At 40.1% G+C, this 24864-nt stretch overlaps 1 protein-coding gene across 3 annotated transcripts in view; it reads left to right on the plus strand.

Moving 5' to 3' along the window:
- Positions 1-18758, plus strand: part of LOC109922841 (trafficking protein particle complex subunit 3-like) — a 39660-nt gene extending 20902 nt beyond the window's left edge. For all 3 annotated transcript variants that reach the window (XM_048597264.1, XM_048597265.1, XM_048597266.1), the window contains 3 exons: positions 5391-5490; positions 10895-11077; positions 18096-18758. In XM_048597264.1, the coding sequence (XP_048453221.1) occupies positions 5391-5490; positions 10895-11077; positions 18096-18236 (424 nt within the window). In that variant the 3' untranslated portion in view covers positions 18237-18758. The remainder of the gene's footprint in view (positions 1-5390; positions 5491-10894; positions 11078-18095) is intronic.
- The last annotated feature ends 6106 nt before the right edge of the window (positions 18759-24864 follow it).

Here is a 24864-nt window from a genome sequence, read left to right on the forward strand (position 1 = left end):
CTCCAGCAATTTCTATTTTTGTTTGAGTTACATATTTTGGCTCTTTTTTCAGAAAGGAGGACACAAATAACATCCCAAAAATTGCAGGGTCTTGTGAAAGGGAGGAGCTGAAGAAAATCAATATTAACAGGCAAAATGTGTTGGGGAAGTTGATGGCAATAAAAGCTGATAAATCGCCAGTTGAAAATCTACATCCTAGAATACTTAATGAAGTAGTATTCGAAATAATGGATACATTGATGGTCATCTTTCAAGATTATATAGACTCTGGAACAGTTCCTATGGATTGGAGGGTAGCTAATATAACCCCACATTTCAAAAAGGAGGTAGAGAGAAAATGGGAAATTATAGACTGATTAGTCTGACATTGGCAGTAGGCAAAATGTTAGGGTCCATTATAAAAGATTTAATAGTTGGCACTTGGAAAACATTGGCATGACCAAATAGAGTCAGCATGGATTTACAAAAGGGAAATTGTGCTCAATAGATTGACTGGAATATTTTGAAAACGTAATAATTAGAACTGATAAGGGGAAACCAGTGGATACAGTTCACATGGGCTTTCAGAAAGCTTTTGATAAGGTCCTCAAAAGAGATTAGCATGTAAAATTAAAACACTTGGGATTAGGAGCAGTGTGCTGACAAAGATGCAGAACTGGATTGCAGACAGGAAACTGAGTAGGAATAAATAAGTCTTTTACCAAGTGGCAGGCAGTGACTATGGGGTATTAGAGGAAACAGTGCTTGGACCCCAGCTATTCATGATATATCTATATAATATATGTTAATAGTCTGATGAGAGAACTAAATATCTTTAAATTTGCATATGACTTAAACCTGGGTGGGAGGGTGAACTGAAAGGAGGATGTAGAGATGATTTAGTGTGATTTGGGCATGTTGACTAAATGGGATAATCCATAGCAGATTAAGTATAATGTATCTAAATATGAGGTTATCCATTTTGGTCACACAAACAGGAAGGCAGATTATAATCTGAGTAGTAATAGATTAGAAAAAGGGGTAGATGCAACAAGACCTGGGTGCCATTGTTTACAATTGCTGAAAGAAAGCAGGCTGGTGCAGCAGTAAGTGAAGAAGGTAAATAGTACGTTGACCTTCCTAGCGAGAGGATTTGAGTACAAGAGCAAGGAAGTCTTGCTGCAAATTTACAGGGCCTTGGTGAGACCACTCCTGGACTATGTTGTGCGTTTTCATCTGCTTATCTGAGGAAGGGTGTCTAGCTACGGAGGAAGTGTAATAAAGGTTTGCCAGGCTGATTCCTTATGTGGCAGGACTGATGTATGGACAGAGACTGGATCAGTTAGAAATATTTTCGTCTAACTTTAGAAGAATGAGTGGTGATCTCATAGAAACATATAAAATTCGAACAGGACTAGACAGGTCAAAAGCAGGAAGGACCAGGAAGTAAAGAACCATAGGCCACAGATTAAGGATACAAGGTAGGCCATTTAGGACTGAGAAGGGGAGAAATTTCTTCATTCAAAGGGTGGTGAACCTATGGAATTTTCTGCCACAGAAAGCAGTTGAGGCTGAAATATTAATTGTTTTCATGAACATATTATATATAGTTCCTAAGGCCTAAGGGTTCAAAGGGTACGGGGAAAAAGTGAGAACAGGGTACTGAGTTGAACAATGAGCTAGGATAATATTGAACAGCAAAGAAGGTTTGAAGGGCTAAATGACCCAGTCCTGCTTCTGTTCTCCCTGTTTCTATGTCTATGTTTCTATTATAAGGTCAGAAGTGGGAATGTTCACTGATGGCTCCACAATGTTCAGCACTATTCATGACTACTCAAATTCTGAAACATTCTATGTCCAAATGCAGCAAGACCTAGACAATATCCAGGCTTGTGCTGAAAAATGGCAAGTAACATTTTCGCTACACACGCCAGGCAATGACCATCTTCAGCAAGAGAGAATCTAACTCTTGTTCCTTGACAGTCAATGATGTTACCATTACTGAATCACCCACTATTAACATTCTGGGTATTACCATTGACCAGAAACTCAACTGGATTCACCACATAAACACAGTGGCTACAAGATAGGTCAGAGGCTAGGAATACAGCAGTGATCAACTCACTTCCTGACTCCTTAGATCTTTCCACTATCTACAAGATACAAGTCAGGAGTGTGATGGAATATACCACACTTGCCTGGTTTAGTGTAGCTTCAACAACACTTGACAATATCCAATTCAAAGCCACCTGCCTGACTAGTATCAGTTCTACAAACTTCTGCTTCCTGCGTCACAGATATTCAGCAGCACAGTGTGTACCATCTACAAGATGCATTGCAGAAATTCATGAAGGCTCCTTAGATAGCATCTTCCAAACCTATGACCATTTCCATCGAGAAGGATGAGCGCAGCTGGTACATTGGAACACTACCACCTGAAAGTTCCCCACCAAGCCACTCACCATCCTGATTCAGAAATATATCGCCATTCCTTCAGTCTTAGTGGGTCAAAATCTAGAAACCCCACCTTAATGGCATTATATGTCCACCTACAGCTCATGGTCTGCAGTGATTCAAGATGGCTGCTCACCATCACCTTCTCAAGGGCAACTAGGGATGGACAATAAATGCTGGCCGAACCAGTGATGCCCACATCGCATGAATTAATTTTTAGAATGCTAGCTATGAGTGTGCAAGTACAGAACTAATGTCATTTTGTATAAAATAAAAACCATCATGCTCAAAGTGGCAGGATAAAACTGAACTTGCAACGTCCATTCATGTTATGTTCACTCTTTTTAGCTGTGTTCTAATTAAAATGGAGCACATCTTTTAAGTCGTCAGTGAAATATTTCACCAACTGTAATTGCTCAGTTTGAGGTTTTAACCTTTCGCTTGTTATTATTTTGTTGCAATAAATCATCAGTGAGAGTAAGACCACTAAGTGAACTTGTGTTTATATCATTTTTCTGGGTAGTAAAAGGAATTTCCTGTATGCTATTCATATAATATCTGTGTGATGCAATTTACAGGAAATATTAGAAGCTGAATTTTTCCTCTCAATGAGAGATAACAGCCCCTACCGAAACAACATTGAACCCACATGCTTACCATTAAAGTTATTTTCTGTAGCTGGCAGGAACTAGTAAATTACAGAGTGTAAGTAACCAACTGGCAAAAGATAAAACCAAAAACAAGTCACTTGTAGCCATACAAAAGTGGAAAGTTGGCCGCGCTCCTAAGAAGAGGAAAGCTGAGGTGCACTAAAGGGATTTTATTGCTGCAGTCACTGAATGAAATTTGAACACAGCTGAAATATTGTATACTGAATACAGGATTTTAGATTTCCCCGAGAAAGACCATTTAGGATAGTTCTGTGGGTGTGGAGCTCAGGCCACTTGGTAGACATTAACATTTGAAAAATGAGGCAGTAAATTTGTTGGCAACTCACTGTCCTACAGTAATGTGTAATTGTAAGGCTCAAAATTGCTTTTGATGCCAATGTAGTGCTTTTATATCCCTGTTGTAATAGCAGCACTGACCCAGTACCTGCAATATCTTCTATCTTCACAAAAGTAACCGACAGAGGAGTATTAATATAAATTTCATTTCAACTCTGAGTCAGGAGGCCTGGGTTCAAGTCCTACCTGCTCCAGAGGAGTGCCATAACATCTCCAAACAGGTTGATTAGAAATTATCTAGATTTCATTTTAAAGGGAGAGAAATTTAAGGAAAGACATTCAGAGAATGAAACTTTGGTGCTTGAAGGCATAGTAGGGGGAAGGTAGAACAAAGACCACATCTTAAGGCATGGTCACCATGGTGGGTGTGCTGTTGTAGGACAAGAGAGTTTTACAGGTATGAAGCAGTCAAAATATGGATTGATTTGAATACATGAATAAGAATTTTAGAGCGGCACTGAAGAGCTAAAAGTCAATTTAGACCATCAAATTCACTGGTGATGACAGTAAATGGTCTTCCTAGTTCTTACAATGGGTGTGTTGGGATAAGTGAGGGACAGTGGCATCAATGCATGTGGAAGCTGATCTCATACTGTGGACAAAATATTATGACAGTGTGAATAGAAGCTATTGTTGGTCTTACGCTGATGTGATTGCAAAGGCAAGAGTGGACTGTTCTTCCAGGGCTAGGTGGATTGGCCATGCTAAATTGCCCATGGTGTTCAGAGATGTGTAGGTTAGGTGGGTTATAGGGGGATGGGTCTGGGTGGGATGCTCTGAGGGTCAGTGTGGACTTGTTGGGCCGAAGGGCCAGTTTCCACACTGTAGGGGACCTATGAAACTATGAAACTATACAGAGGAAAGGAGGGAGACTGAACATGTCAAACATCAAAGGGGTGTTTTGGAGGAAGAAGACTAATAACAAGCCACAATCATAGAGAATGGCTTTTGTGACTTTAGTTAGACATTTATTTGTTCTGATGGAGAGGCTGAAATTTTTTGGTTTTGAGCTTAAAGCCTCTGCATTAGTGTCAGTGGTAAAAGGAAGAGGATTGGCTTGACAGGCAAAGGGAGAAGGGTTGAAGCAGCATAGGCAGTTGAAAAAGAATCCATCCAGAATTTCTTCTAAAAATCTCCCAATTGGATTGTTTGGTTCATAAACTTTGCTGATCATTTACTGAATTCTCAGATATATAAATACATCTATAAGGACAAGGGTGGCAGATACGTGGGGACGTCAGCAAATATGAGATCCCCTCTAAGCCACACACCATTGTGACTTGGAGGTATATCACCATTCCTTCAGTGTCACTGGGTCATAGTCCTGGAAACCCCTTCATGCACCCTTGGAGCGTACCTATACACCATGGACTGCAGAAGTTCTGGAAGACAGCTCACCATCTCCAGGGCAATTAAGGACAGACAATAAATGTTAGCCTATCTAGTGATATCAACATCTCATAAACAAATTAAGAGAGATACTTTTGCTGAGGTTCCTGCAACCAATCAGCAATGCAACCAACAAAATTCCTTTATCTAAAGTAAATGCAATAGAAAGTATGGTTAGAAGGGAATTTGGGATGTCAATCGTCAGGGAAGTCATTACAGTTGATTTTATTGCTAATTAAAACCATGATAAATTGTAGCTTCTTAATATTTATTGTAATTTACTTAATTTACTAAAGATAATATGAAATGTATCACAGTGAAAAAGACTATTAGCCTAACTTGTTCAGACAGATGTATATTCCTCACACTAGTCTCCACCCATCATATCTTTCTATTCCCTTTTTTTCTCAATTATTTATCTGACTTCCTTTAGAGGTTATTTAAGCTATTTGCTTCAACTGACAATGAGTTCCTCCTGCTAACTGTTAATAAAGCAATATCTCTTTTTACCTTTTGGATTTAGGATTAAGTTTAGTTTAACTTTGTTTGTTTTCTGTAAAGGGGACGTAACATTGGCACAAGACTAGTAGAAGATTTTCTGGCTCGATCAAATGTTGCACAATGTCGTAATTTTTATGAAACAGCTGAAGTAATTGCTAAGGTAAGATATATTGAGCGTACTGGGGACAAGCTTTAACTCACAAAAATGGGTCAAATGTAATGTTAAAGTTTCAAAAATCTCAAACCAAGCAGCTTTTAAGTAGGCTTATATTGGAATTAATCAAAGTAGGATATAAGGAATGCTAATAACACTATTCACAGCTTGAGGGTACATCCCTCAGATTTGTATCTCCATTTTAAGTTTAACAATGCGCAGCTAGGTTTCCTGAGCTTTGGGAAACCCAGCAGTTAAAGGGAGATAAAGACTGCTATGTGGAAGAGATAAATGTTGTACCATCAATATTGTGGGGTTGGAGTAGCAGGAACAAGTGCTTGTGGCTCACTAACAACATTTCTCCCTATAATTGCATTTCCACCCTCCCCCTCCACCATCCCTCTATTCCTCTTCAATCCAATCTCTATTCCTGCCAATAGGAGTCATCCTATCTTTTCCAATCTCTCCCCACCCTAACCTCTCCCCACCTAATCTTTCCAATTCCTTCCTCCTCTGCATTTTTGACTACAGCCGCCAATATTCCCCTTACCTTTTGATCTTCTCCCATACCCTACTGTCTGTCCTGACGCATCTGAACTCATTTTCCTCAAACTCTGTTTGAATATCTGTCCCTGTGACACTCACATCCAATTTATCCATACCCATTCCAGCCTCCCCTCTCAGATAATCAACACCCAATTTCTAAATGCCCCCCTGAACCACTGCTTCCCCCTCACCCCTACCCTGACTTCCACCTGATCTCACCTCCAATTGAACATTTCACCCCCTTGCTGGCCAGCCATTATTCCAATCATCTCCCCTCAGTATCCAATCTCCCCTCACCATTCCTCATCTCTCCTGCTTTTCCAACCTACCTCTCCCTTCTGTCCTCTTGCCCTATAGCCTACTCACATCACAGTGAGACAGACTCTCATGCTGGCTGGCATCAACATAGAAATAAAGACAAGAAAGGGTAATCAGATCCAACAGTTATATTCAGCAGAACCTGAGAGAAGCCATTCTCCTGGATTTCCTAAACACAAAACAGCCTGACCACTCCCTTCCCACTTCTTTATTAATATTGGGTCTGTTATTTAGAATGAAATTGAGAGTGAGACTTGCAGCTGCTTTTCTAAATATTGCAGATGTTGTTACTTCTGACGTGATCATCGATCAGTTCAAATATTAATGGCTGTTGAAAGCATTCAAGTTCATCATGCAATCAGTCAAGAATTAATTCTGTCAATAAAGTGCATTTGCATTCATAATCAAGCTACAGTTCCTGCACATTGGCTATTGTGCAATATGTGATGTGGAAAATTATGACTGCAGAAATCGTTCATTCTATTGCTTACTGACACATGAGACCAATGATGTGTGATGATACTATGGTTTTAAGAGGTGTATTTTGTCCTTTTTTATGAAGAAAGGTTGAGACAGAGGTGACAAACAGTCTGCTCCAAAGCCAATAAATGGCTTATGAGGCCTTGGGTTTTTATTTAAAGTTGGAACAATAGAAGCAGTCTGAATGGGTGGGGTCAAACTCCCACAAAACCAGGATGTTTTTCTAGTTGTAGCCTTTATTAGCAGTTGCTGGGATCTTGAAGCTGGATGTGATAGCTCTTACTCTTCTCTCTGTTACAGCTAAAAGCTGGGGCTTTCCTCCTGCTGCTAGAATTGTATGTGGTACAATCTACTTTACTGAATTTGCCTTTGCTAAAGGTGTCTTTGTAAGATATTACTATATTGGAACGGTTTATTAGTAGTGGCTGATATATAATATTTTCCTATGCATTTCGATAGAGTTACAGTTAAGCCAATTATTTTCTTTTATTTTTAAATTGGCTGTATTTTAATTATAGTGTATGAATAATGAGTATTTTGTTTCAAACCTGGTAGTTTGACCAATCGAATTACATTCAGAACATAATGCCTTACACTTAGCTTTAAAACAAGAAAAAGTTAGGATCCAGACCGCCTCCTTAGTATATTTTGAGGGGTTTGGTCTGTTCCATAACAAATGCTAACTCATGATCTTACTGATGGAATTAGGTTCTTGTAGCTTTTGGCCGCTAATTTCCTTACGGATTCCAAAATGGGAGTTTTAACAGAACACTGTCACTCATAGGATTTTCCAAATGGCCTTTGTGAAGGCTCAGTCAGTGCCCAGTGATGTCAGGGACAGAGACTTACTAAGTTAGGGAGTTTCTACTTCCTTGCCTCAGTCAGGATCTAGAATAGAATTAGAAATCCCACGCTGACTGAGATGAAGTGTGACCACTAAAAACTATAACCAGTGGAGCTTAGAGCAGCCTGGGAACCCCTCTTTCCCCGGTATGGTGGATTAGGACTAGATTTACTGGCTGCATTGGGTGGACAACTGTCAAAATGGACCTAAAATAACACAAGAGGCAACTACCACTAGACATTGTCAATGTAACTCCAAAAGCTCCATTGCACACTGCACTGAAAAATACAGCTGGGCATAATCTTGGGAATGTAAAACACAGAATTTCAGCACTATGTGTTTTCTTCTCTGATGTTTCTCTGATTATTTTCTGATGTTGCATTTTATTTCTTCTTTTGAAGATACTGATTAATGGTGGAACACCACCACAAACATTATTTGCTTATTTCCAACAAACTAGGGCCATAACAACCCAATCCAATCTTGTGCCCAGTTGCGTACTGCAAATACACAAATCCCAGAAAGAAAATAAAGAACAACTCTGTGTGTGTGTGTATGTGTGTGTGTGTGTGTGCGCGCGCGTGTCCTTGTCCTTTCAGAACATCTCAAGGTGTTCCACTGGCAATGAAATGATAAATATATCTTTACATAGCTATATCCTCTGCAAATAGGTTATCTTGTTTACCTCTGTATTCCACAATGTCTTTAATTTCTTTCTTCCTAAATATTAATTAAAACATTGTTCCCACTGGTGGAAGGATTGGAGGAACAAGAGGGCACAGATTTATTAGCAAAGGAAGTACTGGAGGCCTAAGGAGAAACCTTTTCATACCACAAGTGATTAAGATCTGGAAAGCTCTGATCAGAGGGTGCTGGAGACAAGTTCAATTGAACCATTCAGGAGAGAATAGGATTATCATCTGAAAAGCAACACAATGCAAGCCATTGGGAGAAGGCAGATGAAAAGCACTTTGCAGAACTGATATAGCACAATGGGTTGAATGGCCTCCATCTGTGCTGTATCAATTTTATAATTCTCTCAAACACTCACCTGTTTCTTTTATGTTGGATGCTTTTCATGTACATTTTCTAAAAAACATTCCTTCTAACCTCCCCATTACATTTTATATAATGTTGATAGTTATCTTCGGTATTGTTAACCTTAGATTTACCATATGTGATGTAAGATGTAAAGCAAAAAAAACCTCAATTTATAAATTATCGAGTAAGTAATCCAGACTGGAGAATCGGTGTGTGTGTGTCATACTAAGATATTAAAGGGATATTTTGACAGAGGATACACCAGAGAAAAGTATATTTATGGTAGTGAAAGAAGCAGGGTAGCACAGTGGCACAGTGGCTAGCACTGCTGCCTTACAGCGCCACCTAGGTTCAATTCCAGCCTTGGGTCACTGCCTGTTTGAAGTATGCATATTCTGCTGGGTGCTCCGGTTTCCTCCCACAGGCCAAATATATGCAGGTTAGGTGGATTGGCTATTGTCAATTGTCCTGTAGTATCCAGGAGTGTGAAGGCTAAGTGGATTAGCCAGAGTTAAATATAGGGTGAGGGTGCTGGATCTGTGTGGGATGCTCTTCAGAGGGTCAGTTCAGACTTGATGCATTGAATGGCCTCTTTCTACACTGTAGGGGTTCTATGGTTCTAAGTAGTGAGTGGAATAAGAACTTCAGAACACTTGGGGGATGAATCAGAGATTGAAAATTCAAAAGTAATCAGATTGGAGAATACAGAGGTGCTCAAAGTTAGATAGAATATTATGCTGTCTTCCAGAAAATATTGACATGACTTACCAAAGGCTATTACAGAATCATAAATCAATTCTCAAAGATAAGAAAGATTAAGCAAAGTTGCACGAGTAATGAAAGAAAATAGTATCAAGCTCTCTATACATAAAATAGAGAAAGGAATCCTCTCTCTGTAGAGACTTTGATTACAGTAAAATGATGTGGTTGGGGATTTTGTTCTGCTGTATATTTCAAAGCCTAATAAATTGTGTTATTTGTAAATAGCTTGGTTTGTTCTCTTTTATCTTCATTTCTTATGTGTAATAAACTTCTATTTTACCGTTAAAGCCAAATCTGCACCATTGCATGTTAGATCATGAAAGATCACCAAGTTAGAATATATATTGATTTCTAAAAAATTATCAGATCAAATTTCAGTCGGGTTCTCATTTGTCCAGAAATAGCCTCAGCTGTGATCATGCATTCCTATTAAATGTTGTTTTAGTTGTAATCTTTCAAATAATGAAGGAAATTGTATATCTTGAATTATCCTATTGTTATCATCATGGAATGTATTTATTTTATATTCCATTGCAACTTATATTTGAAGATTTCTCACTTTCATCAACGTCTGGTAAATTTTCTGCCCAGCTAATTTTTAATTGCATTTAACCTTTCTTTCCAGATTAGCTGTATTGCATTTCATTCTTCAATGTCTTTTTCCAGACTGACATTGAACCTTATTTCATAAAGGTATTTTGCTCCAAGGTCCTTGTATGCTGACTTTTGTTGCAATGAGACATCAAAAAAGGTTCTAACAGTGACCACTTCTTCTAGACCAGCAGCCATGACTACTTCCATGAATTCCTTCAAGAATGCCCTAAATCAGGGCTTTCAAGGCTTAATTAGGCACATCCAGGGTGTTGTCACATAGACTATTAGACCCATTGAGTCCATGTCCGGTTTAACGTACCACAGATGGCTTATGGTCAATAATTATGAGCAGGGACCATCACTGTGTATCTGCTGGGGCTGCACCTCAGAGATATTTCATCTCCACTTAACTTACTAGAGTTTACACGTGATGACAATTTTGAAAGAGGTTGTTGTTATTTTTTGTTTCTTGTGCTTTCTGTAAAAAATATATTTAAATTGATCAGATATACCATCCACTTATGTTGTAATATTTTAGCTATAACAGAAGCAATTGTCCCTCTCGTTTCTCTTTGCAATGTGGAGGCCCTTTAAGAATGTCTAGTAGCAGGACATCTATGAATCTTAAAGGGACTGCAGTTCTTTTGGCTTAGAGGAAACAATGTACAGAAGAGGAAGGTAAAAGGTAAAAAAAGGCAAAAAAAGTCCAAAATTGTAACAGAATGTGCCCATTGTGAAATGCGTTTACTGTAAGGACATTTCTGATTGTGCCAGGTCAATGTGATACAAGGCAGAATGACAGCTACTATGTTTTGTGGTTCTCAGGTTGCTTTCAAGATGTACCTTGGAGTGACCCCACGGGTGACCTTCTGGAGCCAAACTGGAGATGATTGCTCGCTGTTTCTAGAGAAGAATCCACTCATGGGCTATGTGGAAATACCTGAGAAACGTTCCTGTTTGCTGTACTCCAACATGATCTGTGGCATCTTGAAAGGAGCACTAAAAATGGTAAAAATGTCAAAGCTGTCATGAAAATAGATGTTATTGCAGCATGTGTATTTTTTCAGAGAGTGCTTGAGGTATTCAAAGAGAAAATTGGATCAAAATGTGAAGGAGAAAAGGGTAGAAGAGATTAAGAGTAGAAGTGGTCGCTCAAGATTGCTTTAACAAAGCATCAGCTCAGATACAACAGGTTAAATAGTTTTTTCCCATAGAAATGTTCCATTGGTGAATTGTTCTTCCATGTAAGATTCTAAGCTTGAATACTTCTGTACTGAGTCAGATGACATTATTTTCACTGCATTAGACAGGGGAAAACCCAACAAAAAATTTCCATTTATGCTTTGTGTTAGTAAGTAAAATCTGCTGGAAAGTCCATGTGTATGAATATGGCGTGAGAGGTGATCTGGCACAGCTATAAAACAGTGATCAAGTTGTTTGCTAATATTCACTGACTCAAACAATACTTCAGATTTAGATTTATTTATTTTGTCATATGTACTAAGTATAGGAATACGTAAGTACAGCAAAAAGTGCACAATGTCGCCATTCACTGGCACCCATTTAGTTGCAAAAACCAGAATTAAAAGATTTAAAAGAGCCAAAAGATAAACAAGAAACAAAACGTTCAGATCTCAGAGTCCCAAGTCCCATCTCCACAATGGTGCAGGCACCGCTCCAATTACTAGGGCACACAGGAGGCCGTCGCCACCATGTGAAAGGCCCGCTCTCACTGCTGTCACCCTCACCAGCCCCGCTCTCACCGCCGCCCCCTCACCGGCCCACTCTCACCGCTGCCCCCTCACCGGCCCGTTCTCACCACCGCCCCCCCAATCGGCCCCGCTCTCACCACTGCCCCCTCACCGGCCCCGCTCTCAGCGCTGCCCCCTCACCGGCCCCGCTCAATCTGCTCCCGCCACAGTGTTCCCGGTCATGACCCGACTCCTTCCTTACTCCTTAAGTCGGTAGTTAAAAGGGTGGGAGGTGCCCAGGTGATCAATGCTGCTGGGTGCAGACCCAGGAATTTCTCACCTGTGGTTTTTAGGGGAGAAAATACATATGAAGAAGCTACAAAAATGGAATAGATTGACTGTCAATTTGAAAGTGCTTAATAAGTACAACAGTTCTTGTCATTAATGGGTTAAGTGAGAATTGTTTCCACAACTGGAGAAGCTGGTAATGGAGCAATATTAACAGAGCCTACTGCCTACTCTGCTGATGTGCAATAAAAATCAACAGCATAAAATGAAAGAAACAAATGCTGGGGCCCAAATTCCTTGTAAAGGGGGCAAAAGTACAGTGGGGAAGAGCAAATGCAGCTGCTGTTAGAGATAGTGCTTTAACTTGATTAAATTTTGAACAGTAAAAATTTCTCAACCACAACAGGCAAAGTACGAATTTGTATGCACAGGAGTGGGAGCTGCTTTGTGGTAAGGGTGAGGAATTATATTTTCCACTCATCTCTAGTACATGGTAGATAGTGTAAAAGTAACGGTCAAGTCAGTTAAAGCAAATAATGTTAAATTAAATTAAAAATAAACTTCAGGTTTGGCAGGTTACCATGGAGAAATGAAATACCAGTCCTGTTGCATATAGAAATTATGGATAGAAACATAGAATACAGGAGCAGGAGTCAGCCATTCAAGGCTTCGAGCCGGTTCCACTAATAAGCCTGATCATGGCTGATCGTCCAAATGTTCCCACTTTCTCCCCATTTCTTTTGATTCCTTTCGCTCTAAGAACCATACCTAACTTCTTGAAAACATTCAATTTTTTGACCTCACCTGCTTTCGTGGTAGAAAATTCCACAGGTTCACTGTCTCTGGATGAAGAAATTTCTTCTCATCTCAATCCTAGAAGGCATATCCTTATCCTTAGACTGTGACCCCTGGTGCTGGGCTCCCCAGTCATGGAGAACTCCCTTTCTGCATCTAGCCTATCTAATCCTGTTAGAATTTTATAGGATTCTGAGATTCCATCACCATATCAGCTCCCAACCCCACCACCGCAAACCACCACCAATTCTTCTAAACTCCAGTGAATATAACCTTAACCAATTTAGTCTCTTCCCATATTCAGCCCTTACATCCCAAGAATCAGGCTGGTGAACCTTGTTTGCATTCACTTCATAGCCAAAACATCCTTCCACAGATGAGGAGACCAAAACTGCATACATTATTCTAGGTGTCGTCTTACCAATATTCTGTACAGTTGCAGCAAGATATCCCTGCTCCTGTACTCAAATCCTCTTGTTATGAAGAGGATATCATCTACATATCTGCTGCACCTGTCTGCTTACTTTTGGTGACTGTGTATGAGGGCACCAAGGTCTCACTGCACCTTCCCCTTTCTCAATCTATTGCCATTCAGATAATAATCTGCCTGCTTATTTTGGTTACAAAAGTGGATAATCTCACATTTGTCTACATTGCACAGCATCTGCCTTGTATTTGCCCACTTACTCAACTTGATCAAATCGCACTGAAGCTTCTTTGAACCCTCCTCACAACATACCCTCCCACCCAGCTTTGAGTTGTCTGCACATCTGGAAACATTGCACTTGGTTTATGCAAAAAACCATTAATATATATTATGAATAGCTGGGGTCCAAGCACTGATCCCCACTAGTTACTGCCTGCCACTCTGTCAAAGACCTGTTTATTGCCGCTCATTGTTTCCTGTCTACCAACCAGTTCTCAATCCATTTCAGTGCACTATCTCCAATCCCATGCACTTTAGTTTTGTGTGCTAATCTCTTTTGTGCAACCTAGTCAAAAGCCTTATGAAAATTCAAGCAACAGCATCAGTGTCTCCCCCCTATCCACTCTGCTAGTAACTTACACAAAAAAATTCGCGCAGATTTATCAGGCATGACTACCTCTTTGTAAATCCGTGCTGAATCTGTCTTGCCACTATTTTCCAAGTGCTCAGTTACTACGTCTTTTATCATGGACTTTAGCATTTTCCACACCATTGATGTCAAGCTAATCGGTCTGTAATTCATTGTTTTCTCTCTGCATCCCTTCTTAAATAATGGGTTTACATTAGCTACCCTCCAATCCATAGGAACTGTTCCAAAGACACAGAATTTTGGAAGTCTGACCACTAGAGAATCTGCTTTTTCCAGGGCCATTTAAGTACTCTAGGAGGAAGGTTGCCAGGGTCCTGGGATTTATCTGCTTTTAATCCCATTGTTTTACCCAAAACAACTTCCCTACCAGTATTAATTTGTTTCAATTCCTCTCGTTAGGCCCTGCCCCCTCATATTTTTGGAATGTTCTTTGTGTATTTGTGAAAACCGAACTAAGGTATTTAATTAGTCTGTCATCTCTTCATACTTGTCCCACCTCCTCCAGAACTGGTCACAATGTCCCAGGAATCAGAAGCCTCTGCCTGTGCAATATCTCTCCAGCCATGTGTTCATCCGATATATCCTCGAAGGATCTGATATAGCCACTCAGCCTAAGAAAGTTTGCTTTTTGGACTTCATCAACAGGGGCATAAAATATAATAAGAAGAAAGGAGATTATGCTGAAGTTATATCAAACACAAATTGGATCTTGGCTAGATTATTATGTACAGTTCTGGGAACTGTACTTTAGGAAGGATGTGAGCACACGAGAGAGAATGTGGAAGTGGTTTACAAGAATAGTTCCAAAGATGAGAAACTTCAATTATGAAGATAGATCTGAAAATGTGGAATTGTTTTCCTTGGCAAAGAGAAGGCAAGGAGGAGATCTGATAGAAGTTAAAACATGGAAGGGACTGGATACAGTAAATAGGGAGAAACTGTTCCAATTCTTAAAAGGATTGAGAACCAGAGGGCACAGATTTAAAACATTAATGATTTAAAGGAAAAGAAGTAAACGCATGGTTGGAAAAACCTTTTCCACACAGCGAGAAATTAAGGTCTGTAATACACTGGAAATGCGATTGAGGTAGCTATAGTTGAGGCATTCAGGAGAGTATTAGATTATTATTTAAATAGGAACAATCAGCAGGGTTACAGCCAAAAAAAAAGATTGGCACAAAGCCAAAATGATCAAAGAGCTGGTGCAAATGGCCTTTTCTGCACCTTAACAATCCAGAGGCTCTGGAAAGGACATCGGAGAACTGAAAAACCCAGTGTGGGCTGCCAACTTGGGGATGCCAAACATGTACCCAGTTGTGGTTTATAAGGAGCCAGTGTCCAGAAAGTTCAGTGCCACTGTGATCTTCAGTACAACAGATATAACACTCCCTCCTAATCCACCTTGTTTTACATCTGCCTGCAATAAGTCGTAAATGCAGGTGATGCTCTCCCTAGTCATGTAAAGATACCTCCAGTACTGCCTTTCACTTGTCTTTTGGTAGACTCTCTTTTGGTACATTGACAGTGCTGAAGACTCTGGTTCACCTCTGTGGGAATTGCTTGCACATCTGCACTCCAGTACCCTGAACCTCATGTCTCTGGTTCTGCTGGCCACATGCATTCCTACTTCTTTGCCTCCTCCTTTCCCTTAACCTCAGCACTGCTAGTACAGCTGCTGGGACAGGTTGGCAAACATCAGGCAAGGAACTCATGATCTGGACATGTGAGTTTAGCTATTTTGGTCAGAGGAATAGAAAGGCAACTTATTATCTAAAAGGAGAAAAACTCCAGGGTGTTTTAGTGCAGAGGGATCTTAGAGTCCTTGTACACGAAGTACAGATAACTAATATGTAGGTGCAGCAGGTAATAAAGAGGGTAAATGGAATTTTGGCATTTATTGCTAAAGGAATAAGGTATAAAAGTAAGTAAGTGTTTCTGTAATTGTACAAGACATTGTTGAAACCACACCTAGAGAATTGTGAACACTTTTGGACCCCTTATTTGAGGAGAGATGTAGTTGCATTCAAGGCAGTTCAAAGGAGGTTCACTAGATTGACTCCAGAGGTAAGGGGTTTGTTTTCTGAGGAAAAGTTAAGCAGTTTAGGCCTGTACTCTCTAGAGTTTAGAAGAATGAGAGGAAAACTAAGATGTTAAAGGCGGTTAACAAAGTAGACATAGAGGGGATGTTTCCTGCTGTGGGGCAATCTATAATAAGGGTCATAGTTTCAGGATAACAGGTCAGCAGATTTAAAACAGATGAGGAGAAATTACTTCTCTCAAATGTGAGTTTAAGGAATTCAGTATCCCAGAGTATGGTGGATACTCCGAGTAAATTTAAGGAGAAGATAAACACACTTTTAATCAGTAATGGATTGGAGGGTTATGGTGAGTGGGCAGGAGAATGGAGTTGAGGGTGAAATGACATCAGTCATGATTGTATTAAATGGCAGAGTAGAATCAAGGACCTGAATTGGCTACTCCAGTTCCTAGTCCTTATGTTCCAAATTCAATATTCCCATTTACCCTGATCTCAGTCTTAAAACTTTCAATGCTCCTACCTCCACTACCTTCTGAGGCAGAGAGTTTCAGAAGTGCATAACCCTCTGATAGAGAAAAATTCTCCTCATCACAGTAGATTGCCTCCTTCTCCCCTCTGTCTTGCTTGATATTCTTAATCTTTCCCATCCCACTTCTACCTAGATTCCCATGCCCAGTCTTAGCCTAACACCACTCTTTATTTAATTCACCAGCTCTCTTTTACTGCCCAGCATAACCAATCACTCCATTGGCTTTTCCATCTAAATATGCAGCTAACAGCTTTCATGTTTACTGTTCCCTATCACTGTGGCTCTCGGTTCAGCATCCCAGTTTCCTCCCAACAATGCTTAGGATCCTACAAGTGCTACAACAACCATACCCTTTAAGTTACATTCCTTATCATTGTTTCCTACCTAACCCAACTTCTTCTGAACCTCCTTGAGGTGAGCCCCTTTTAGAGTAAAGCCCCATTTGCTTCAGTCAGTCTGTTTTTCTGGCTTCAGTCAGAGTGGTTGTCTCATTTGGGGCAGGCTTTCTTACTGTTCAGACTTCACCACTCGCATCATAGTGTTTAAGAACTATAAAGAAGACTACATGTAACTGAGACTTCTCATGAGCTGGTTAACGTGTCCAGGTATTACTCGTTAAGCATGTGCACAAAGCATATTATGAAGGAACAAAGTTACTGAAGAAGTTTTCACTCACCAGAGCTTGAAAGAAGTTACCCCATCAGGCACATGCCTTGTAAAATAGTCAAGTCTGTGAATAAAGTTGTTTCCCATTTTTGCCCAACAAGACTGCATCCATGAATGTAATTCCAACAGGTTGGGTGTTCCAGAATACTCATGGAATGCTAATAAAACAAATTTCCTGCCCATCCTGCTTGAAAGGTTCTGAAAAATTAATACCAAATTTAACTGGACAACAGGAAACTGAACTATTGCCTCTTATCCAATTAAATTTCCTCATCCTCTAAAACTCCAGGCGAGCTTGGAAATCTCTGTCCTTTATTTCTTTGGGCGTACATGATGTTTTGTTTATTTTGCTCGAGGAACAAGGTCTTCACTGACCGGGCCAGCATTTATTGTCCATCCCTAGTTGCCCTTGAGAAGGTGATGGTGAGCTGACTTTGACTTTGAATTCACCACTTCAATTTCCACTCCTGTGCGATCTCTCTTTTGTTTAATTTTTAATCCTCCAAACACATTTGGTAAGAATGCTAATAATTCGACAAGGTTCCAGATCCATCATTGAACGTCTTACATTGTCAGCTCACATTTCCCACAATATACAGGGAAACAATTCTTTTCCCCAGTGAAGTGCATTGTAACATATCTATTTAATCCGCTGGGCCACATATTGCACCACTTCAGCGAACTTCAGAGCATTAGTATCATGCTGATAACTCTCTCACTATATGTGGTGCTTTCAGGCCATTTGCAACATGGTGAACTTCCTCAGAGTTACTCCTGCTTTACTGCCATAATTTCAGCTGAAACTCCATTTATTAAGATGGACTGATCTGCAGTGATCCAGTAGCAAAGCTGGAGAAATCCTGAGGAGATTAACTCCCATGTTGAAGAACAAAACCAGAACTATATTCTACGTAACTGACAGAGGTACAATCTGTCTTCCCAGGTTTGTTTGCAGGTGGATATTCAACTACTTCAGGACTCAGCAAAAGATGACAAGGTAACTGAAATAAGAATGAAGCTAATGAGAAGACACAGAGTTGTTCGTACAGTTGAGAAAAAGCAAAAATACTGTGTTGACTCTTAAAAACAAACTTGTGTATCCACTGCTATGTTAAAAGGTTTGGTTGGTTTAGAAAATGCCATTATACACTTAGGAGCATGTTTTATCATTTACACTTCATAGCATCATCTTTAGCAACTTCAAATGGACAACAATTACAAAGCATTAAGATTACAGTATCATTGGAAGGAGTCTCTGATTATTATCTTCTGGTTTGTCTTTATTTTATTTATGGTTTAGTGATGTAGGTAATCATGGGGAAGCTCATGGGTAAATGCATACACAAAAATTTAAAATCAGAACTGTAAATACTGCATGAATTCAAACATACCAGTGATTAAGAGCTCAGCATTGTGTAAGGTACTCAAAAATCACGTTTGTTTTTACATAGCTTTACTGTGTTTAGGCTTTAGAAATCTTTAAGATGATTGTGAAGGGAAACTGTGGTAAGAGTTAATATTGTTTGAGTTAATGCTGCCACAAATGTGTGAATGACTGAATGATAATACAAATGTCATTAATATACATAACGTATATCTTATAATGTACAGACAACAGACTGTATTATTGAAGAATAAACAACTCTTCCATGTTCCTTTTGAAATATGAAGTGCTCACCTTTATTATAAAAATATCCACACATCTACTTTCACTATTAGCTTTTAATAACTCATGGAGGAATTAACTCTAAATCTAAAAGGTTTGCAAATGTGATTAAATTCATTGTGGGCCATTTTATTTCCACTGGAGAGAGTGTGTGATTCAGTGTGAAGCTCTGTGAGACAGGACTGGCCCTTTTCAGTTTTCTTCCCACTGAGGTAGAACATTGCCTCCTCACAAATTTACTGGAGTATTTACCAGAAATGCTTTAATCAGCAGGGGCTAATTTCAATATAAACAGCAATTAGGATTTGAACTCTTCTGGTCAGGAAGTCATTCACTCCTGGTGTGGAGGAAAAGTATAATATTAATTTCCTTTTGAACCCAGTAGTTACATTCCACTTGAAAGTGCTATTAAATTATGTTAAAGAAGAAACCACAAAAGTACAGATGTATTCTAAAACTTTCTTTCCTGGATATACTTTAATGTCATGCAGCAACTGGTATTCCCAATGTACCCAATAAAACCCTAGGCCCGAAACGTCAGCTTTTCTGCTCCTCTGATGCTGCTTGGCCTGCTGTGTTCATCCAGCTCTACACCTTGTTATCTCGCACTTTACAAAGATACTTTTTTTTTAAACGGTGCCAAGCTAAAGGATGTAGGAAAAGTTTCCAAAAGTGTGGGTAAAGATAGTTTAATGTGGGTCTTAAGAGAAGAGAGTAAAATGGAGAAAAGGAGAAAATTCCAAAGTATGACACACTGCTAAAGTTGGGACAATTTGAGATTGGTGTTACAACAGCAAAACAGTTTGGTGTGGAGTTGTGGGCTGCAGGAGTGTTACAGACAAATGAAGAATTGTTAAAACTAGGGAAACAGTTTTAAGCTTCAGCTTTTGAGAACCTTGAAGCCAATATAGTTCAGTGAGGTCACAAACTTGCGAGCCAGAATACAGACTTGACTTTTAGGTTGGCCGAAATTTACTCCCTCGCACTATTTTCTGTTGGAAGAATTCTGCAGAACGTCGAAGGGTTTTCAGGCTGAAACATAACCTGATGAACTGCATCATGAATGCTCTTTGCGTGGTCGTCAAGTCCTGTAATGAGACTTAAACCCACTCAGAGGCAGGAGTGCTACTTACTGTGCTACAAAACCTCTTGACCAGAAGATGAGGCCAATTCAGGAAAACATTTGAATAGTCAAAACTGGAAGGTGATATAATGTTGCTGCAGTAGATGGTTTGACACAGCAATGGAATAGGAGTTGGCTATAAGATGGAGAGAATATAGGGTTGGATCTCAGATTGAGGTTAAGTATGGCACAGTGGTGTGGCACAGCCTGAGACAATGGGCAGAATTTTAACATTCTCCCACTGACACATTTGCAGGTTTTGAAAGTTTGGGGTGATGGGGATGTCAGAAACATTCTTTCACTAGGCTTTCCACTGTTATCCTGTCCACCCCGAGTTCTCTACAATTTTACGATGGGATGAAAGAGGTTTAGGGCATCCAGCATGTCCCTGTCCAAAGTGAGGCCGATATTAATTACTGGTCATTAATTAATTAACCCATTTCCCACTCAAGCTAATTGTTAGGCTGGTGATAGAAGTTCAGCCACAGACAGAAAGCTTGGAAAGTGACGCTGCTGAAGCCTCAGACAAGAGGGGTTACTCCCCCCATCCATGGTCTCCTCATATCATTGGTTGCCTCACCCAATACCTTGTATTGTGCTTGAATGTGCTTCTTACTATCCTTGGTCTCTCCAGGACCTAACACTCTCAGTTTTGCCTTGAGGTGACTACATTGATCTTGGACTTTGGGGCTTTAACTTAGAGGACTGTTTGAGGTTACAGTCTAATCAAATTAGCTGGCAGCCCTCATAGGCAGGACATCTTTCTGAGTGAAGGACAGAAGCCTCATCCTCAGCCAATTAGCACTCCTTAGACAGGGTGATGGAATCAGTGACAAGGATATAAATCTTGTGGGAAAGAGAAAAGGGTAAAGGAATTTGTCAATCCATGGCTTAGCCAGAGGAAACTGTGGCTCCTCTGAGGTTGTGTCCTAAAACCCAGAGACAGAAGAGGGCAAGTCAAGTGGATGAGTTGTAAAGTTGAGAGCTATGCATGTGTATGTTCCATATCAGCAGATGGAGTCAGAGAACACTGAAAATATTGTGGGGTACTGTCTTGCTCTAATTCAAATAACCTAGACAAGTGGAGGCAGTTGCACTGGGTTGGACAACGATTGGGAGGCATTTAAGAAGATGTCAATGTCAATGGTTCAAAGAATTCTAGAAGTAAGAGATTGGGAAGCAAGGAAGAGAGGGAAAAGGAGATGGAGAAAATGAGAGGGGAGGAAGAGAGGGAGATTCGAGGAGAGAGAGAGAGGGAAAGAGAGAAGAGGGAAGTTGATAAACTGAAAGAGAGGGAGGAAACATGTATTAATTTGCAGAACTGCATCTTTTGTAACTGGTGGTGTCCCAAAGTCAATGCAACACTTTTAATCGTGTGGAAAACCTCTTATCTGGAAACAGTACATGAGGAAAATTTATAATGTCTTTAAAATATTTGTGTAATCTGTAATTTTTTTTAAGAATGTTTAGAAGGGGCTTTGAAGAATTTGTATCAATTGTAAAAGGATCAATTGTATTTTTCTTTAATAATAAGTAATACTGGTTCGGTAAAGATAGAAACCATGGTGTTCACACAAAGGACAGCTATGAACAAGAGAAGTGAAGGGTGAAGGCATTCAGTATCCAGATGCAATGAGAAAGTGGGCAGAGTCTGGGAGAGGAACTCCAATCTTGTGTGAAGAGAAGCCGGCCAAGTTGTATGGAAAGGTCAGTTTTGTGTTTTACAGTAAGAAGGAAAATATAATCGACAGAGGAAGCAATGTACAAGTGTGCTGAAAGAGACTGAGTCCTTAAAAAGTGATGCAAATTGTTCAGGTAAGCAGAGGAGCTGAGAGAGTGTATAAGAAGTAATGATTGTGACCAGGATGTTGGTGGTTGATTTGTTGAAAAGGAACTCCGTAAAGCTATGGCATCATGACTGAAAAGACCCAAGCGAGAGAGACAAAAACAGAAATTGCTGAGGTCAACTGTGTTCAGTTCTGAAGAAGGGTCACTGAACCTGAAACGAGAACACAGCTTTCTTTCCCCACATGCTGCCAGACCTGCTGAGTTACTCCAGCAATTTTTGTTCTGTTTTCAAAATTCCAGCTTCTGTGGTTCTTTGTTTTTTTCCCCACGTGAGAGAGTGTTGGTAGATGTGTATCGTGATGATGTTAACAGTATCAAGGGGCTTCAAATGGAATACATTTACTGGTGAATGCAACTTTAGGACCAAATAATTTTATTGGAAACACCACGAGATTGCCCATGATGTCATGTTCGTGAGAAGAGAAACGTGAGTAATAGTGGTTTTATATGAATTGTCTTTCCTGTATTGACTGCGTAAAGTGAAATCTATCTTTTTAGCTGAAGATCAATTGTATGTACGTCATGTTTAATTTACACTTTTTCTGATTCATGCTAAAGCAAAAGTCACAATAAATGAGATCTTCTCGGTACTTTCTTCATTTGGGAGGTCCTTTAATATATCTTGTTATTTTGGTTTAAGATTTCCCCCACATGGAGTTTGCAGCTTTGTGGTAGTTTTAAGAAAAGCAATGCTGTACCTTCTGACTTCATATTCAAATAACTTACTGTCTCATAGAAACTTACAACAATCTCCCAAGCACTGCCGCTTAGGCCACGTGCACACTATCTTTGAGCTGAACATAACCACCTATTATCAATTTTGTGTAGCGACTAGTCATTGAAGATATTTGATAATCAACCTTCTCAGAGATGTTATTACACACCTCCAGAGCAGGTAGGACTGATTTCAGGTCTCCTTGTTCAAATGTAGTGATAATACCACTGCAGAACAAGAGCTCCTGCAAAGTCAGGAATCACGACCACTTAAAAATGCAGACCACATGGGCTATTTCATGTGTTGGTGCTGAGCGTATCTTCTTCAGCCTTTTCTCAGCTTGGTGCACTTCATGTAAGTGACAAGCCTATGTGACCTTTTCATCACATTGCATTGTTGGGGCCAACCTTTTAACTAACATACTGGCTGTGGTGTCAGCCTGCAGGGAGAGGAGTAGCTAAATTATTAATCAGTATTAGTTTTAATTACTTAGAGCACGCTTCTCTTTATGTTCTTAGAATCAGCAAAGCATAGCCATTACAAACAAATAGCATGTTGTCTTGTGATGACTCAGTGAATGCTGGCAGCGTAGTTACTTTATTATTACATTAGGCCATTCTGACCAATTAACCTTTTTTTTATGCACTTAGTCTCCAAAGAGGATAATGTTTTAAACAAAGAGCTTATTGAGGTTGGAGCAAATTACTGCAGATGATGGAATCTGTACTGAAAACAACAAATTCTGGGGATCACAGTGGGATGTCCCCTCCACACTTAACTTCAGCTCTGATTCAGAGCCATCTAAACTCAAAACATTAGCTTTTCTCTCTCCATGGATGCTGTCTGACCCACTGTGATCTCCAGCATTCGTCATTTTCAGGTTATTGAGGTCTGTTGACATACTTAGCCTGATTACTCAACTTTTCCAAGAAACCTCTAGAAAGAAAATACACTACAAATGCTGAAAATCTGAAATAAAAGCAGGTAAGACTTCTAAGCACCATTAGTGAAGAGGAAGATAGGGTAGCATTCTAGATTGGATTCTTCTTCAGAACTGAACTGATCTAAAATGTGACTTTTTTGATGTTGACTAAATTGCTTATTGTTTCCTGTATTTTCCATTTTCCAACAAAGAAGATTTCCCATTTTTTTAATATTCCCTGGTACAGGAGTAACTTAAGATAATTAGTTTGGTTTCGGAAACTAAACATGGAATTTAACACCTTCCCTCCGGTGAATTTGATAGTAGGTGCTTAATTGGTTAGAGTTAACCCCTCACACCTCGATCCCAATTACGTTCATGATGGGAAGGGCTGTGAGTGACCAGCCACTACCCTGGATGCAAATTGACTCTCTTAAGAGGGTAATTAAGCCCATTTAAAGGCCTCATTATGCCACCATTGCATTTAACCAGTGTTGAATATGGGGACCTGCATTGCTGGAAGCCTGAAAAGAAAACTCTGTTGGGTTGTTTGTGACCTGGATGAATGTGGATTGCAGCAGTGCCTGATTAAGGGACCTGGCATCATTGATACAGGGGGTCTTGTTAAAGACCACTCGCTACCATTGCTTCTGACATTCCCACTTCTTCATGACCCACACCTTACAATTCCTTTGCCATCATCACTCGTACCTGTGCAGCATTTATTGCAAGCCCAACTGAGTTAGGTGTAAAAATTGATTCAGAGGTAGTAGGAACTGCCGAATTTTTCCACAGATTCCCCAGCAAATTTGTTATCTCAGATTCTCCAGCAAACCGTGACCTGTCTGTCTTTTCTCCCACCTATCTGCTCCTCCCACCTCAAGTCCCACCCCCACCTCCTACCTACCACCTACCAGCCTCATCCCCACCCCCTTGACCTGTCCGTCTTCCCTTGACTGACCAACCCCCATCCTAACTCCCCACCTACACTCACCTTTACTGGCTCCATCCCCGCCTCCTTGACCTGTCTGCCTCCTCTCCACCTATCTGCTCCTTTATCCATCTTCCATCCACCTCCCCCTCTCTCTCTTTATTTATTTCAGAATCCCCTTCCCCTCCCCCATTTCTGAAGAAGGGTCCAGACCTGAAACGTTAGCTTTCCTGCTCCCCTGATGCTGCTTGGCCTGCTGTGTTCATCCAGCCCTATACCTTTTATTTGAGTTAGGTGTAATACTGGCAGCAACCATTATCTCCCTGGTGGCAGAATTGAGTAATAAAGAGCTGCTGGTCTCTGCTTAGTCAGAAACTCAGCTGGGAGCAACTTCCAACAATTTAATGTGCCCACAGCTGACTGGCTAATGCCCGACTCCAAAAATGACCAAGACCCCAGCACCTCCATCTCCATTAAATACAGATCAAAAAAAAGAAGTGACCTTTC

This window comes from Rhincodon typus, chromosome 5 (assembly GCF_021869965.1).
Source record: "Rhincodon typus isolate 14 chromosome 5, sRhiTyp1.1, whole genome shotgun sequence".
Taxonomy (NCBI): domain Eukaryota; kingdom Metazoa; phylum Chordata; class Chondrichthyes; order Orectolobiformes; family Rhincodontidae; genus Rhincodon; species Rhincodon typus.